Genomic DNA, 12,022 nt, shown 5'->3' with positions numbered 1-12,022 from the left:
CGCGGACAGGAGGGCTCAGCCCTGACCTAACCAAGTCCCAGTGCAGGAGTCAGAGGACTTGACCATCACAGACGCCACCCAACACAGCGAGCCGCCCCTGAGCACCAGGCCTGTGCCACCTTGGCAGACAGTAGTTGTCCTAGTGGTGGAGCTGTGACGAGGCCAGGCTCCGAGCGAGGGCTGCTGTGACCCCGTCACTCCCAGATCTGCTTTAAGTTCTCTTTCCATCTCACTGATTCCGTGAAAGCCAAGAGATATTATTACTTGAAGACGACATGGGTCAGAGCAAACACTTGCTTTCTGAGAGCCTGCTCAGGAACGCCCGAAGTTCACAGGATATTGGGAAAACTGCATGGCATTAGAGGCCAAGTGGAAGCTCAGATTCAAATCTTGGCCAACCTTCTTGGAGCCTTCAACTCTTTTTTTTTTTTTTTTTTTTGGGTCCGGTCGTGGGGCCTGAACTCTGGGCCTGGGCGCTGTCCCTCAGCTCTTCAGCTCAAGGCTAGTGCTCTACCACTATGAGCCACAGTGCCACTTCTGGCTTTTTTCTGTTTGCTTATGTGGTGCTGAGGAATCGAACCCAGGGCCTCGAGCATGCAAGGCAAGCGCTCTACCACTGAGCCACCTTTCAACTCTTATCTTGGGGTTCAGAGTAATTCCTGGTTGGGAGGAAGAGGAACAAACATATAACACCTCCAGCCCAGCGCCTGACATTTGTGCCCGGACCTTGTGCTTGCTGAGCAAGTGCTCTCCCCCCTGAGCCACAACCGCAATTTCTTTTCCTTTACTTTGTTCTTCAGCTAAGGTGTCCTGTCAACTTTGACTGAGCTGGCTTTGTGTGTTGATCTTGCTACCTCTGCCTCCTGAGTAGCTGGGATTACAGGTATAAGACGCCACTTGTGTCCTTCACTTTCATTTGTTTCCTGAAGATCTGTTAGCATTAGGGACCCCGGTGGCACTCTGCTCTCCCAGCTGGGTTAGGTGTCCCCAGTCTCTTGTTGCTGTAGCCCTAAGCGCAGGATAGTGATGGAACTAGACTCTGAGCTCTATGCTTGGTGGTAAGTCACAGGCTCTGAAGTTGCATCAAGCTAGCCCCAATCTGGACAGACTCAAGCGCTCTGTTCCCTCATCTATGAGTATGGATGACACAGCAGCCGTGTGTCAGGTCACTGTGAGAAGAAAATGATGCACACACGGGACATGGTACACTCAGGAAGTCTGGGCTATCACAGTAATTGCTACTAATAGCCCAGTGCCTGGTGTGCGCGGGCAGGAGCTCCATCTGTATGAAGAGGTGGGGTCTCAGGCTGCTCCCCTCTTGCTTCATGGTTTTCCTCAAGCCAGAACTACTTGGGAACTTGAAGGAAAGCCAGCGCATTGTGAGAAGTCAATGAATTTCTAATCTGTAACTTAACAGCACCTCCCCAGGGCACAGAGGACAGCTGCTCTCCTGGCAGAACGGACACGAGTCTTATTTGTGATGCAGGCAAGTTGCAGCCTGCCTGTCACAGGCTCTCCCCAGCCCTGGCTCTCAGGGTCTTGAGGGAGAGGGGTGTAAACACTCTCCCACCTCCAGGAGGCTGTGGGCAGTATGAGGTAATTCAACCCTGCAGAACACCTCCACTGAACAAGAAGGAAAAAACAGCCAGGCGCCGGTGGCTCATGCCTGTATTCTTAGCTACTCAAAAGGCTGAGACTCTGAAGATGGCAGTTCCGAAGCCAGCCCAGGAAGGAAAGTCTTTTTTTTTTTTTTTTTTTTTTTGGGTCCAGTCGTAGGGCCTGAACTCTGGGCCTGGGCGCTGTCCCTCAGCTCACTTGAACCACAGCGCCACTTCCTGCTTTTTTTCTTATGTGGTGCTGAGGAATCGAACCCAGGGCCTCAGGCATGCAAGGCAAGCACTCTACCACTGAGCCACCTTCCCAGCCCCAGGAAAGTCTTCTTATCTCCAGTTAGCCACCACAAAGCCGGAAGTAGAGGTGTGGCTCAAGTGGTAGGACACCAGCCTTGAGCAAAATAGCTGAATTCGAGTTCAAACCCCAGTACAGGTACAAAACAGATAAAGGCATCGCCACTGAACAAGAAGGCAAAATATTTCTCTTCTCCTCTCTTCCTCCTACCCTAGCATGCAAGCACTCTACCACGTGTTTGCATTTTGTTTTTGCGATAGGATCTGGTCATCTTTGCCTCAAACCCAAGGAACTCCGGCCTGCCCCTCCCCAGTAAGTGGGCTTACAGGTGTGCCCCTGCCACACCAAGCAAAATTCCAGGGGCTTTCCTGGCCCAGGCGCCGAGCACCGGGGAAGGGAGCGCCTCCGGGCTGCTGCTTGCCAGTGATAACGGAAAGGAAATGATTTTGCTTCTAAGTTGGCGTCTGAGACACTGTGGTTGAGCCCACAACCACCCTCCCAGTATCTCCCCTGGGCTGGAGTGGGGGCGGGAGGACACAGCAGTGGCCAGGATCCGAGGTGGGGGTCTGTGTGGAGGTGCAGAAGAAAGGAGGGGGACTGGGATGGTCCGTCTCCCCCCCTCCCACTCCCCCAGGTCAGTAGCTCTCCTTCAAAGAGCAGCAGCAGTGGCCTGAAGCCAGGCAGCGAAGACAAAGCAACGAGGCAGGGTGTCTGGGTAACCCCAGGGGTCCTCGTTCTTTCTCCCTCTGTCCCACACCTTCTTCATGTGTGTGTGTGTAAATGAACATGATATAGATATATATTTAGAGGTAGGGTTTCACTGTGTAGCCCAGGATGGCCTAGAACTCGTGCCCCTCCAGCCTTAGCCTCCCAAGTGCTGGGTGCGGGGGGGGGGGCATCTTATTTCTGCCATCGGCTAGCTGTTCAAAGGAGCCACAAGCTCTAGGTCCGGGCACAGTCACGGGTGCACGGGGCCGCCCCTTCGAGGCCGCCGCTCCTCCGTCCCCGCCCGCCCGTTCAGACACCGGGGGGCAGGGAGGCCAGGAACGCGCGGCCCCCCGCCCGCCCTCCCCGCGCGGAGGGGGCGCGTCTGGACCCGGACCCTTCGGGTCGGCCCGGCGGGCGGCCGCCCCGGCCAACCTCGATGGCCCCGGGCGCCGCAGGGCCGGAGGGCGGGAGCTCGGCCCGGCTCGGCGGGGGCGCGGCGCGCGGCCGCCCGGGCCCGGCCCACCGCCCACATTCCGGGCGGGGCGCGGGGCCTGCCGGGGCTCGCCCGCCCGCCCCCCGCCCCAAGGGGCCGCCCCGCCCCGCCGGGCCGCGCCCGCCCCCGTCCCCGCCCGGCCGCCCGCCCGCGGGAGGCCCGGCCGCCGCGGCCGCCGCCGTTGCCGCCATTGACGTCAGAGGGCGGGCACATGACCCCCGGCGGCCAATCGCGCGCCGCGCCCGCCTCCCGCCCGCGAGCGCCCCGCAGCCGGCGCGGCCCCCGCCCGCAGCGCACTCGCCGACGGACGCGGACACACGCACCGCTCAGCGCGGCCGCGCGGGGCCGAGACACGCCCGCCCCCCCTCCCTGCCCCGCGCCCCCCGCCCCGGCCCCGCGTCCCCCCGAGCCCCGCCGCGCCGGCATGCGCCCCGCCAGCTAGGAGGAAGCGGCCAGGAAGCGCCCGCCGCCGCCGCCGCCGCCCCCGCGGCCGCGCCCCGCCCCGCGGCGCCCCCCAGCCCCACGCCCCCCACCCCGGCGGCCCGGGGCGTGGGGGGGTGCGGGCCGCCCCCGGGGCTCCGCCGCCGCCGCCGCCGCCGCGCCGCGCCCGCCAGGCCCGCCCCGACCGCGCGCCCCGGCGCGGCCATGGATCTGACCAGCAGCTCGGGCGGCGGCGGCGACCCCCGGCAGCTCGAGGAGACCAAGCCGCTGCTGGGCGGCGACGCGCCGGGCCCCGAGGGCACGAGGATGGGCGCCGTGCCCTGCCGCCGGGCCCTGCTGCTCTGCAACGGGATGAGGTACAAGCTGCTGCAGGAGGGCGACATCCAGGTCTGTGTCATCCGGCACCCGCGGACCTTCCTCAGCAAGATCCTCACCTCCAAGTTCCTGAGGCGCTGGGAGCCGCACCACCTAACGCTGGCCGACAACAGCCTGGCGTCCGCCACGGTGAGTGCGGGGCCCGCCCGCCGCGCCCCCGCCCCCCGGCCCGGCCCGGGGGTCCCCGAGCCCTGCGCGCCCCCCCCCCGGGCCGCGGGCCCCCGAGCCTTGCGCGCCCCCCCCGGGCCGCGGGCCCCCGCCCTGGCGCGACGCCCCCGGGGGTCGTGGGCTGCCCGCTCCCCGGGAAGCCGCGCGGCTCGTCCGGCTCCGAGCGGCCGGGGAACACAAAACGCCGCCCCCCCTTCCCCTCCGCCATGAGCGCGCCGAAGCCACCCCCAGCCCCAGCGGATTTCCAGGTCCTTTCGTGGCTGTACCCGTCCTTGGTTCTTTCCTCCCTGCCCCGGCGGCCAGGCACGACCCGGCGCCTCCCTTTCCGAGGATCTCCCCCGCCCACGGGGCCGACCCCCCCCCCCCCCGGGCCCGGGGCGGCCCGGGACCCCAGCGCCGGGTCCTGCATTGTCTGCGGAGCGTGTGAGTGTGTGTGTGTGTGTGTGTGTGTGTGTGTGTGTGCGCGCGCGCGGGGGTGCGCGGTGTGTACGTGCGGCTTCCTGCCGGAGGTCCCGTTTTGTGTCTGTTCCCGTGTTTTCACGCTGGCTCAGTGGGTTGAGATGGAGAGGACGAGCCGCCCATCTCTTTCTGCAATCGAATCTGCAAATGGTGGACTTCTTCCCGGAGAAAGACAGCTGTGGTGGGGTCGAGGGAGGAGTGGGGGTGGCGGGCAGGGCCTGAACAGGATGCTTTGTGTTTTGAAACAAGGGTGGTTTCAAATACCGGCTCTGGCTTGGCCTGGGCTTGGCGCTGGGGGTCCAGGCTTTGAGGAGAGGGGGCCATCTTGCCTACAATGCACCGCCCGCCCCCTCCAGCCCGGCTGCTGTTTGCTAAGCCCAGTGGGAGGGGGCAGAACTCGACACCTCCCCACACCTGTGCCAGGAAACAGGGTGTCACTTACATGCGTGTCACAAACGTGTAGCCTGTGGAGACATCTCCCCAGCATCCATGTTCCTTGGTGGTGTGTCACAGGCCGTGACACACGCTCCAAGGAATGGGAGGGGGACAAAGGATCCTAGCCCTCCCATCTTCTCCCCCCCTCCCCCCCCACTCCCAGAGCATCAAAGCACATGGGACTTTTATTCTGAACTCTGGGTTTGACATGTCTGGGACATTTCATTTTTTTCTGTGCCATGGGCACAGCGGGGCAGGGCCTGCGGACTCCTGCCTCAGAGGCCACCCGCCTCCGCCACCTTCCAGGCCGCTGCATGGCATGTGCTTAAACCTGCCTCGGATTGCCCAGCCTCTGAAAACCTCCATGGAAAACAGACACTGCAGACTTCAGGGCTTCCCTGTCTAGGTTCTGGAGCCCCCTTCCCCGCCTCCCTCCCTCCCCCCATCCAGCTTCATTAGTGAGCTTTACTCTAGGCTTCCTTCTTTCTCCTGTTCCCCTCAGCAGGAAGGGAATGAGTTGTGGGGGAGGGGATGGTTGAGAGGGACAGTGACCGGCCAGCCCCTGCTTCGGGATTGGTGGGGAATCAGGAGCCGAAGCCCCTCACCCACCCTGGCTGTTCAAGAGCTACGGTTGTGTGGGACCAGGGTGGGTAAGCAGCCTGTGGCTCGGGTCCATCCTGGCCGGCCCAGGTGGATGGCACCCTGAGAGGAGCCCTTGTGAGTCCAAAGTCAGGGCTGGGCAGAGGGTTATTAGAGGAACAAGTTTGATCTTGGTGCAGAGCCTGGCTCTGGGGTTAGGAAACATGCAAAAGAGCTAGGAGGAAGTGTCCCAGGGGCTGGCATGATCCCCTCTCTCCACCTTTCTCCGTGGAAGTAGGAGCCTTCAATTTAGCCCTGGCCCCAGAGCCTGTGAGTGGAGGCAGGGCTGTCTGGGCCCCCAAGTCCCAGGGGGGTTGGGACCACCACCACCACCACCACCACCACCAGGGATCTTGTCCCCTGTTGAGACACCTGGTTAGTGTCCAGGCTCCCTGGCAAGCTGAGGATCTCCTGTGGGGTTCCCTGAGGCCTGGTCATTATGTAATCTGGCTGCATTTTATAGTGCAGCCCAGACACTTGGTTGAGCAATATAAAGCCTAAATGAAAGAAAGGTGAATTTGAGTGCAGCTTGCTGCCCCACAGACCCTTGCCAGCCCTCAGGCTCTGCCGGCTGCCCGGCCCAGCCCTGAGCCTCCTGGAGCAGGTGTGTTTCTGGGAGGGGCATAGCCATCCTCAGAATGGCCAGAACTGGAGTTTTAAACCCAGACCAGACCATCTGGGGATTATCTGGTTAATTGTGTGCCTTCAAGACCAGAGTGATTGATCTGAATTCCAATCAGTAAACAACGTAAACTTATGTCCAGTCTGTCTACATTGATCCAGTTAACTGAATCATGAGCAATAAAGATCTGGCTCCCAGGATCACAGCTTTATCAAGCTGGGGTGAAGTCTTTGGGGGTCTCCCTGTGTTGGGGACTCTGGCTGGACACACCCTGAGTCTGGGACTCTAGGAGACTTAAAAAGGAGTCTGGTGCTCTGGGGACCTGATATCCCTCTCCTGGCCTGGCTGTAAACTTTGCCCTCTGTGGGGTCAGGTTGGAGCTTGGCCTGCGCCAGTCTCCAGGGTTGGTTACTGATTAAAATCCTTACGATGTGCCTGACATGGCTCGAGACAGTGGGCCGGGTTGGATGAACCCTGTGCCTGGAGACTTGGGATCTGGAAGGCTTGTAAACTCCCAGCCTTCCTGGGAGGCGAGGCTGAGGCCCAGGAGAGCCCCCTGCTCCCAACCACACAGCCCCTGGTGCTTGGGGAAGGGCCAGCTGCCTACGCACGGTCTGGTTGTGGTGGCTTGTTCCCCTTTTTGCGTTCAGGATTTCCAGTCCCTGGGCCTTCCTGGGTCTTCGAGGCTGTGGATTGTGGTGCAGGCAGAATCCGACAGCCAGCAGTTCTGCATAAGTGGCTGTAATCAGCAAGGCCAGAATCCATTTTGCTGTTCTCATCCCTAGGCTGAATTTGATCACCTGCTAGACATGTTTGTCCGCTGGTGGAGGGCTTTGTCTGTAGCTTTTGTTTCCTCTGAACCAGAGAAGTACAAATAAGCTGCTTACCTGTCATTTCATCTTGATTTTTAAAAACCACACGCCAGTATTCTGAATGGTGGGTCTGATTTGAAAGGCTTTTTATTCATTTACTGAAGGTGGGGGGCACAAGGGACAGGGTTCAGAATGGTGAGTCTGATTTGAAAGGTCTTCTGTTCATTACCAAAGGTGGGGGCACTAGCGACCGCGTTCGGTATTCTCAAGCTGCATTCACCTAGGCTCGTTTTCCAATTTTTACTGCCCGGCTTCCTGATTGGAATGAAGAGAAGCTCTTCGTCCTCTCTGCTTTCTTTCACACGGTGTGTTCTCAGGGCACCGTGGGTCCTTTGAGCCTGGACTTGGATTAGCGGGTGCCTGCTGCACCCTACAGTGTGTGTGTCCAGATGCTTGAGAAGGAAGATCCTGTTCTCCAGAGCCACCCCTACTCCCCTGGGACCCATTTGTGTGTGCGAGTTCTGTGTTAATGGTTTTAATTCGGGTTACGTACACGGTCCTCTGTGACATTGAGTTTCTGGTGGCATTTAGTAAACATTTTTGGGGGGTCATTGGGAGAGTTTGGTATACATCCACATGTCTGATGGCGGTGGTGGAGGGGACACAGCCAGAGGAACAGACAGACATGGACATTTTCTGCAGGGAATTTTCTACCCCAGGACAGGTCAGCATGGCCCTCTTCCCCTAGGCTGTCAGAATCCGTGCGTTTGGGGTGAGAAGCCTAGTCTGGCCCTGGCGTTGTTGTACCAGTGCGGGAGGGGTCTCAGGGAGTATGGCTGTGCTTCCCGTCAGCTCAGATGGAGCAAATGCCATGGGCTGGGCCCCTGGGCCCCATGTGGCTTGTGTGTGGCCCTGCCCCTCAGTGGTGCCTGACATGGCAGGAGAGGGGCTTCTGGGCACCCTCTTGGGCCAAGCTTAGAGAGAGCCTGGAGGCCAAGTGACCCCAAAGACTTGAGTCCCAGGGTCCCTCACCACTGGTGCCTCTCAAGGCCTGGCTGGACTCTGTTCTTGCCCAGGGCACCTGTTTGAGTTTGTCGGCATGGATATTTCAGATGGACCATTTGTGCCTTTGATGGAAACTTTGTTGTGTGTCATGTGGTTCCAGAGCTGGGCTCTGGGCTTACAACTTCCGGGCTGGAGGCATTGTCAGGCCTGGCCTGCCCCGCCTTGCTGAGACCTCCTTTTCTCCATCTCTGCTGCAGGTCTTCAGAGCTCATATGTAGAATTGCTGCTAGATGTTGGTAATTCAGATAAGCACCTACTAGGGACCGTCAACATATAGTAGGGCTGACAGGCAACCAGTACTCCAGTTCCCTCTTTCCTCATTGCTGTACAAACAGAAGAGATTGTTGTTGTTTGAACATGCTTGGTCTCTAGAGAGAAGTCACCAGAGGTGAATAGTGCATTTGGGAAGCTAGAGGTATTTAGCAGATCTGTGTGTGCAGTCTTGAGATCGTTGCAGGCAGTTGAAGAAAGATTCCTCAAGGGGAATGGTCTAGTTTCTTAGAAAAAAAAAACAATTTTTTTCTTCCATAATTGAAACACTTATACATATATCAAATCTTGTTGTGTGATGGCCTACCTCTCCCTCTCCCTCTCCCAGGTCTGGAGTGGCGTCCTGCTGCTCACTCTGGACCTGTCGTCCGGTTCTGTGCTGCCGCTGCACATTGGGTACCATATCTGGGGAACCACATATCAGTATCCACATACGTACAGCTACCATGTGCTTCTTCACAGCTGCATAATTTTCCAGTGTTGAGACATGCCATGATAATGTGGGTAAATGGTCCCTTACTGGTGAGCATTGAGGTTAGTCCCAGTTGTTTACTATGTCAAGCAAGATATTCTCCATTTTCCAGTTGTTTTCTATTTTAGCAGTTTGAATGTTTGCTTCTTTGAGAGGGGAGAGCTGGCCTCCTTCCATCCAGTCCTGCTTCAGTGTGGTTGAATGTCGCGCTAGGGAGACCCCAGAGGTTCCAGCTGGTAGCCCTGACAAGGATCTGAGCTGCTTTACTGGAGAGCCTCATGTTCTGCCCCAGGACTCCCTGCTTCCCCGGCGGAAGCCACGCGCTCAGGCCTGTGGTTGAGGAGGGCTGTGCGACAAATTCTCTCCCAGACCCCTTGCTCTGGTGGGTGTGTTTCCTGCACAGGCATGGGGCTGGCTGCATACTGAGCCCCAAAGAGGCTGAGACTGTGTGTGTGTGTGTGTGTGTGTGTGTGTGTGTGTGTGTCTGTCTGTCTGTCTGTCACAGGCTTGACAGCAGATCAAACAGGTGAGCTCAATCCTCTGCTGCCTCCCAAGTGGTGGCCGTGGGCAGGTCCCTGAACCTCCTTGTCTGTGGAGGGAGGTCTGGAGGGACTTCCTTCTAGGTTAAGTCTGGCATTTATTCTCTCCCACTGTTCTGGGCACTTGGAAGACAGACAGTAGACTACTGAGCAGGAAAATGTAGAATCTGGTGATAAGAATCATAGAGCCAAGCCAACAGGCTGCAAGTAGAGCCTTGACTCTGTACCGAGTGGTCAGAGAAAGGGAGACTTGGGTATCTGGGGGAGGAGCCTTCCAGATAGAGAGAAGGGCAAGGCTGGTGCAAAGGTCCTGAGGCTGGATTAGTTGTAGAAATCACCCAACACAGTGGCATACACCTAAAAAATGTTCTGCAATCCGTTCCCTTCCCTTCTATTCTATTTGCAGACAATTAGGAGGCCCTTGGAAGATTCTAGGTGTTAGGCATGCTGGCAGCTGCTTGTTCTAGCAAGGTCTCATTCTAGTGCTTCGTGTGTGTGTGTGTGTGTGTGTGTGTGTGTGTGTGTGTGTGTGTGTGTGTGTGTGTGTGTGTGTGTGTGTGTGTGTGTGTTTCATTTTAAAAAGCGGGCTCCCTCCCAATAAATAGTGAAAAATAGCTTTGCAGTAATGCTTTAAGAGGCTCTTAAATTACATAGCCCAGCAACTTGAGGGCTAGGAAGGTGGCTTAGTGGTAGAGTGCTTGCCTAGCATGCATGAAGCCCTGGGTTTGATTCCTCAGTATCACATACACACAAATAGCTGGAAGTGGTGCTGTGGCTCGTGTTAAGGGCTAGCCTTGAGCAAAAGAAGCTCAGGGACAGTGCCCAGGCCTTGAGTTCAAGACCCATGCCTGGCAACCCCCCCCCAAAAAAAAACCCCATTAGCTGGGTTCCAAAGAAGATGGTAGGATTTGGGGTCATCTGACTTGCCTCTGGCTTTGTCTGTAGGGAAGGGGTGATGAGCCACCCAAAGACCCATTCGCATGACTCTTATGTCCCAGGTGGTACTTTGTTCCTGCTCTTCCAGGAGCCCAGGATGGTTAGGCTGGAGGGAAGCAGCCAAGCTGGATCCACCGGTCCCAGTGGGTGACCAGTGGGAATCTGGCAGGCAGGCAGATGCTTCCGGGGTGGGGCTGGCTTCATCCAGCTCCAGAGGGGTCAGCTGGCAAAGGAAGAAGGTCCTGAGCTTCGCTGGCTTTCGCAGGTGTTGGAGGCAGTCTTGGTTCCTCAGGAGTACAAGTGGGGAGCTTCCCTCCTCTCTCTGGGAAGTGAGTCCTGGCGCAGAGGGGCGGCGCTCGCCTGGATGGGCCACACTGGCCTTGGTGCCGCGCCTGCTTGCCGCCCGTGTCAGCCTGTGGGAGTCCCCGTTCCACTGATGGCTCTTTGCACCTGGTTTCTCCAGGCCCTGCCTTCCTCTGGATCCTGGGCCTGATCTGGGGCCTGGGCGCTCCAGAGGGCTAGTCCCACTCATGATGTAAATGTTTCCAGGAGGGAGGGAGGGAGGCTGGCTGGCAAGTCTCCTGTCACCCCAGACTCTTTGGCACACAGCAGTGAGCTTGGAGGCCCACAAGGCGCAGACAGCAGCAGGAAGGCCTTAGCTCCGTGGTTCCTGGGTGAGACCTGTGGCAGGGAGATGTGTGTCTGCGCGGGTGCTGTGGCGTGGGCAGCCTGTGCAGTAGAGGCCTGGGAAGGCTCAGGTGAGGACACTGGAGGGTGGAGAGGTCATCTAGACCCACAGGACCCCTGCCTAGGAGTGAGGGCATGTGAATTCTGACCTGCATCTACTGGACGTGGGTGAGGTTGCCAGTCCCCCCTACAAACATCATGGTGGGCATCTCAGGGCTCTCGGCTTAGCCCTGGCCAGCCGGTAGCAGATGCTGCTTGGTGAATTTTTCAGTGTAAAGGGAACTGGTATCAGAACGTGAATGTCAACAGTGTGTAAAGGGTGGGCATCAGGAGTAAGTTTATGAATTACTATGGTGTGCAGAATGGGCACCCAGGTGCTGGCTTGAGGAGTGGGTACCCCGTGCACTCAGGTGCCTGGAAGTGAGTGCCCAGTGCTGTGCTCAGGGGCTCGTGCTCCAGGCGTTGTACTGGCACACAGGGTGTGGAAGCCCACAGTCCTGCAGATGCTCCTCCTGCCCATCTTCCAGGCAGGGAAACAGGCAGAGCCTCTCTGCTGACCTTGTGTGGATGCCTGCCTAGGTGATGGACAGTGGTACTCGAGTCCTGCCCTTGTAGCCTGGAGTGTGCCCTTCCCCCATGAGGAGACCCATCCAGCCCTCTACGTTGAATGACCCCAGGCTTCTGTGCCCTGGGCACCCAGGGAAAACCTGTAGGGAGTGCTCCTCACGCTGCCCTGCTCAAGGTGTGCACAGCCCCGGGACCCTGCAGTGCCAGGCAGCTAGCTGCTGCCCAGAGTTCCAGCCTTAACCTCTTACTTTACCTTCCGCTCGCAGGCTCCTTTCCCACACCTGGCTCTTCCTTAAGGTTCCTAACAGTCGCATTGGGTGGCAGCCAGAGCCAGCGGACTGGTGGGCACCTTGCAGGTGGCAGGGCGTCGTTGTGCTGGGTCTGCGGTGGGGAGGTACGCACGTCCGAGAGCAGCGGGGCCAGGGC

The 12,022-nt window shown here is 58.5% G+C and overlaps 1 protein-coding gene across 1 annotated transcript in view; it reads left to right on the top strand.

Moving 5' to 3' along the window:
* The first annotated feature begins 3,697 nt into the window (after positions 1-3,697).
* Positions 3,698-12,022, top strand: part of LOC138822879 (C-Maf-inducing protein) — a 153,791-nt gene continuing 145,466 nt past the window's right edge. Inside the window, exon 1 of the mRNA XM_070015856.1 lies at positions 3,698-4,054. Within this exon, the coding sequence (XP_069871957.1) occupies positions 3,755-4,054 (300 nt within the window). The 5' untranslated portion in view covers positions 3,698-3,754. The remainder of the gene's footprint in view (positions 4,055-12,022) is intronic.

This window comes from Dipodomys merriami, unplaced genomic scaffold, assembly GCF_024711535.1.
Source record: "Dipodomys merriami isolate MVZ:Mamm:240054 unplaced genomic scaffold, mDipMer1.0.p SCAF_116, whole genome shotgun sequence".
In the NCBI taxonomy this organism is placed as follows: Eukaryota; Metazoa; Chordata; class Mammalia; order Rodentia; family Heteromyidae; genus Dipodomys; species Dipodomys merriami.
Note: the sequence above shows the minus strand (reverse complement) of the source record. Positions and strands in the feature narration are given on the sequence as shown.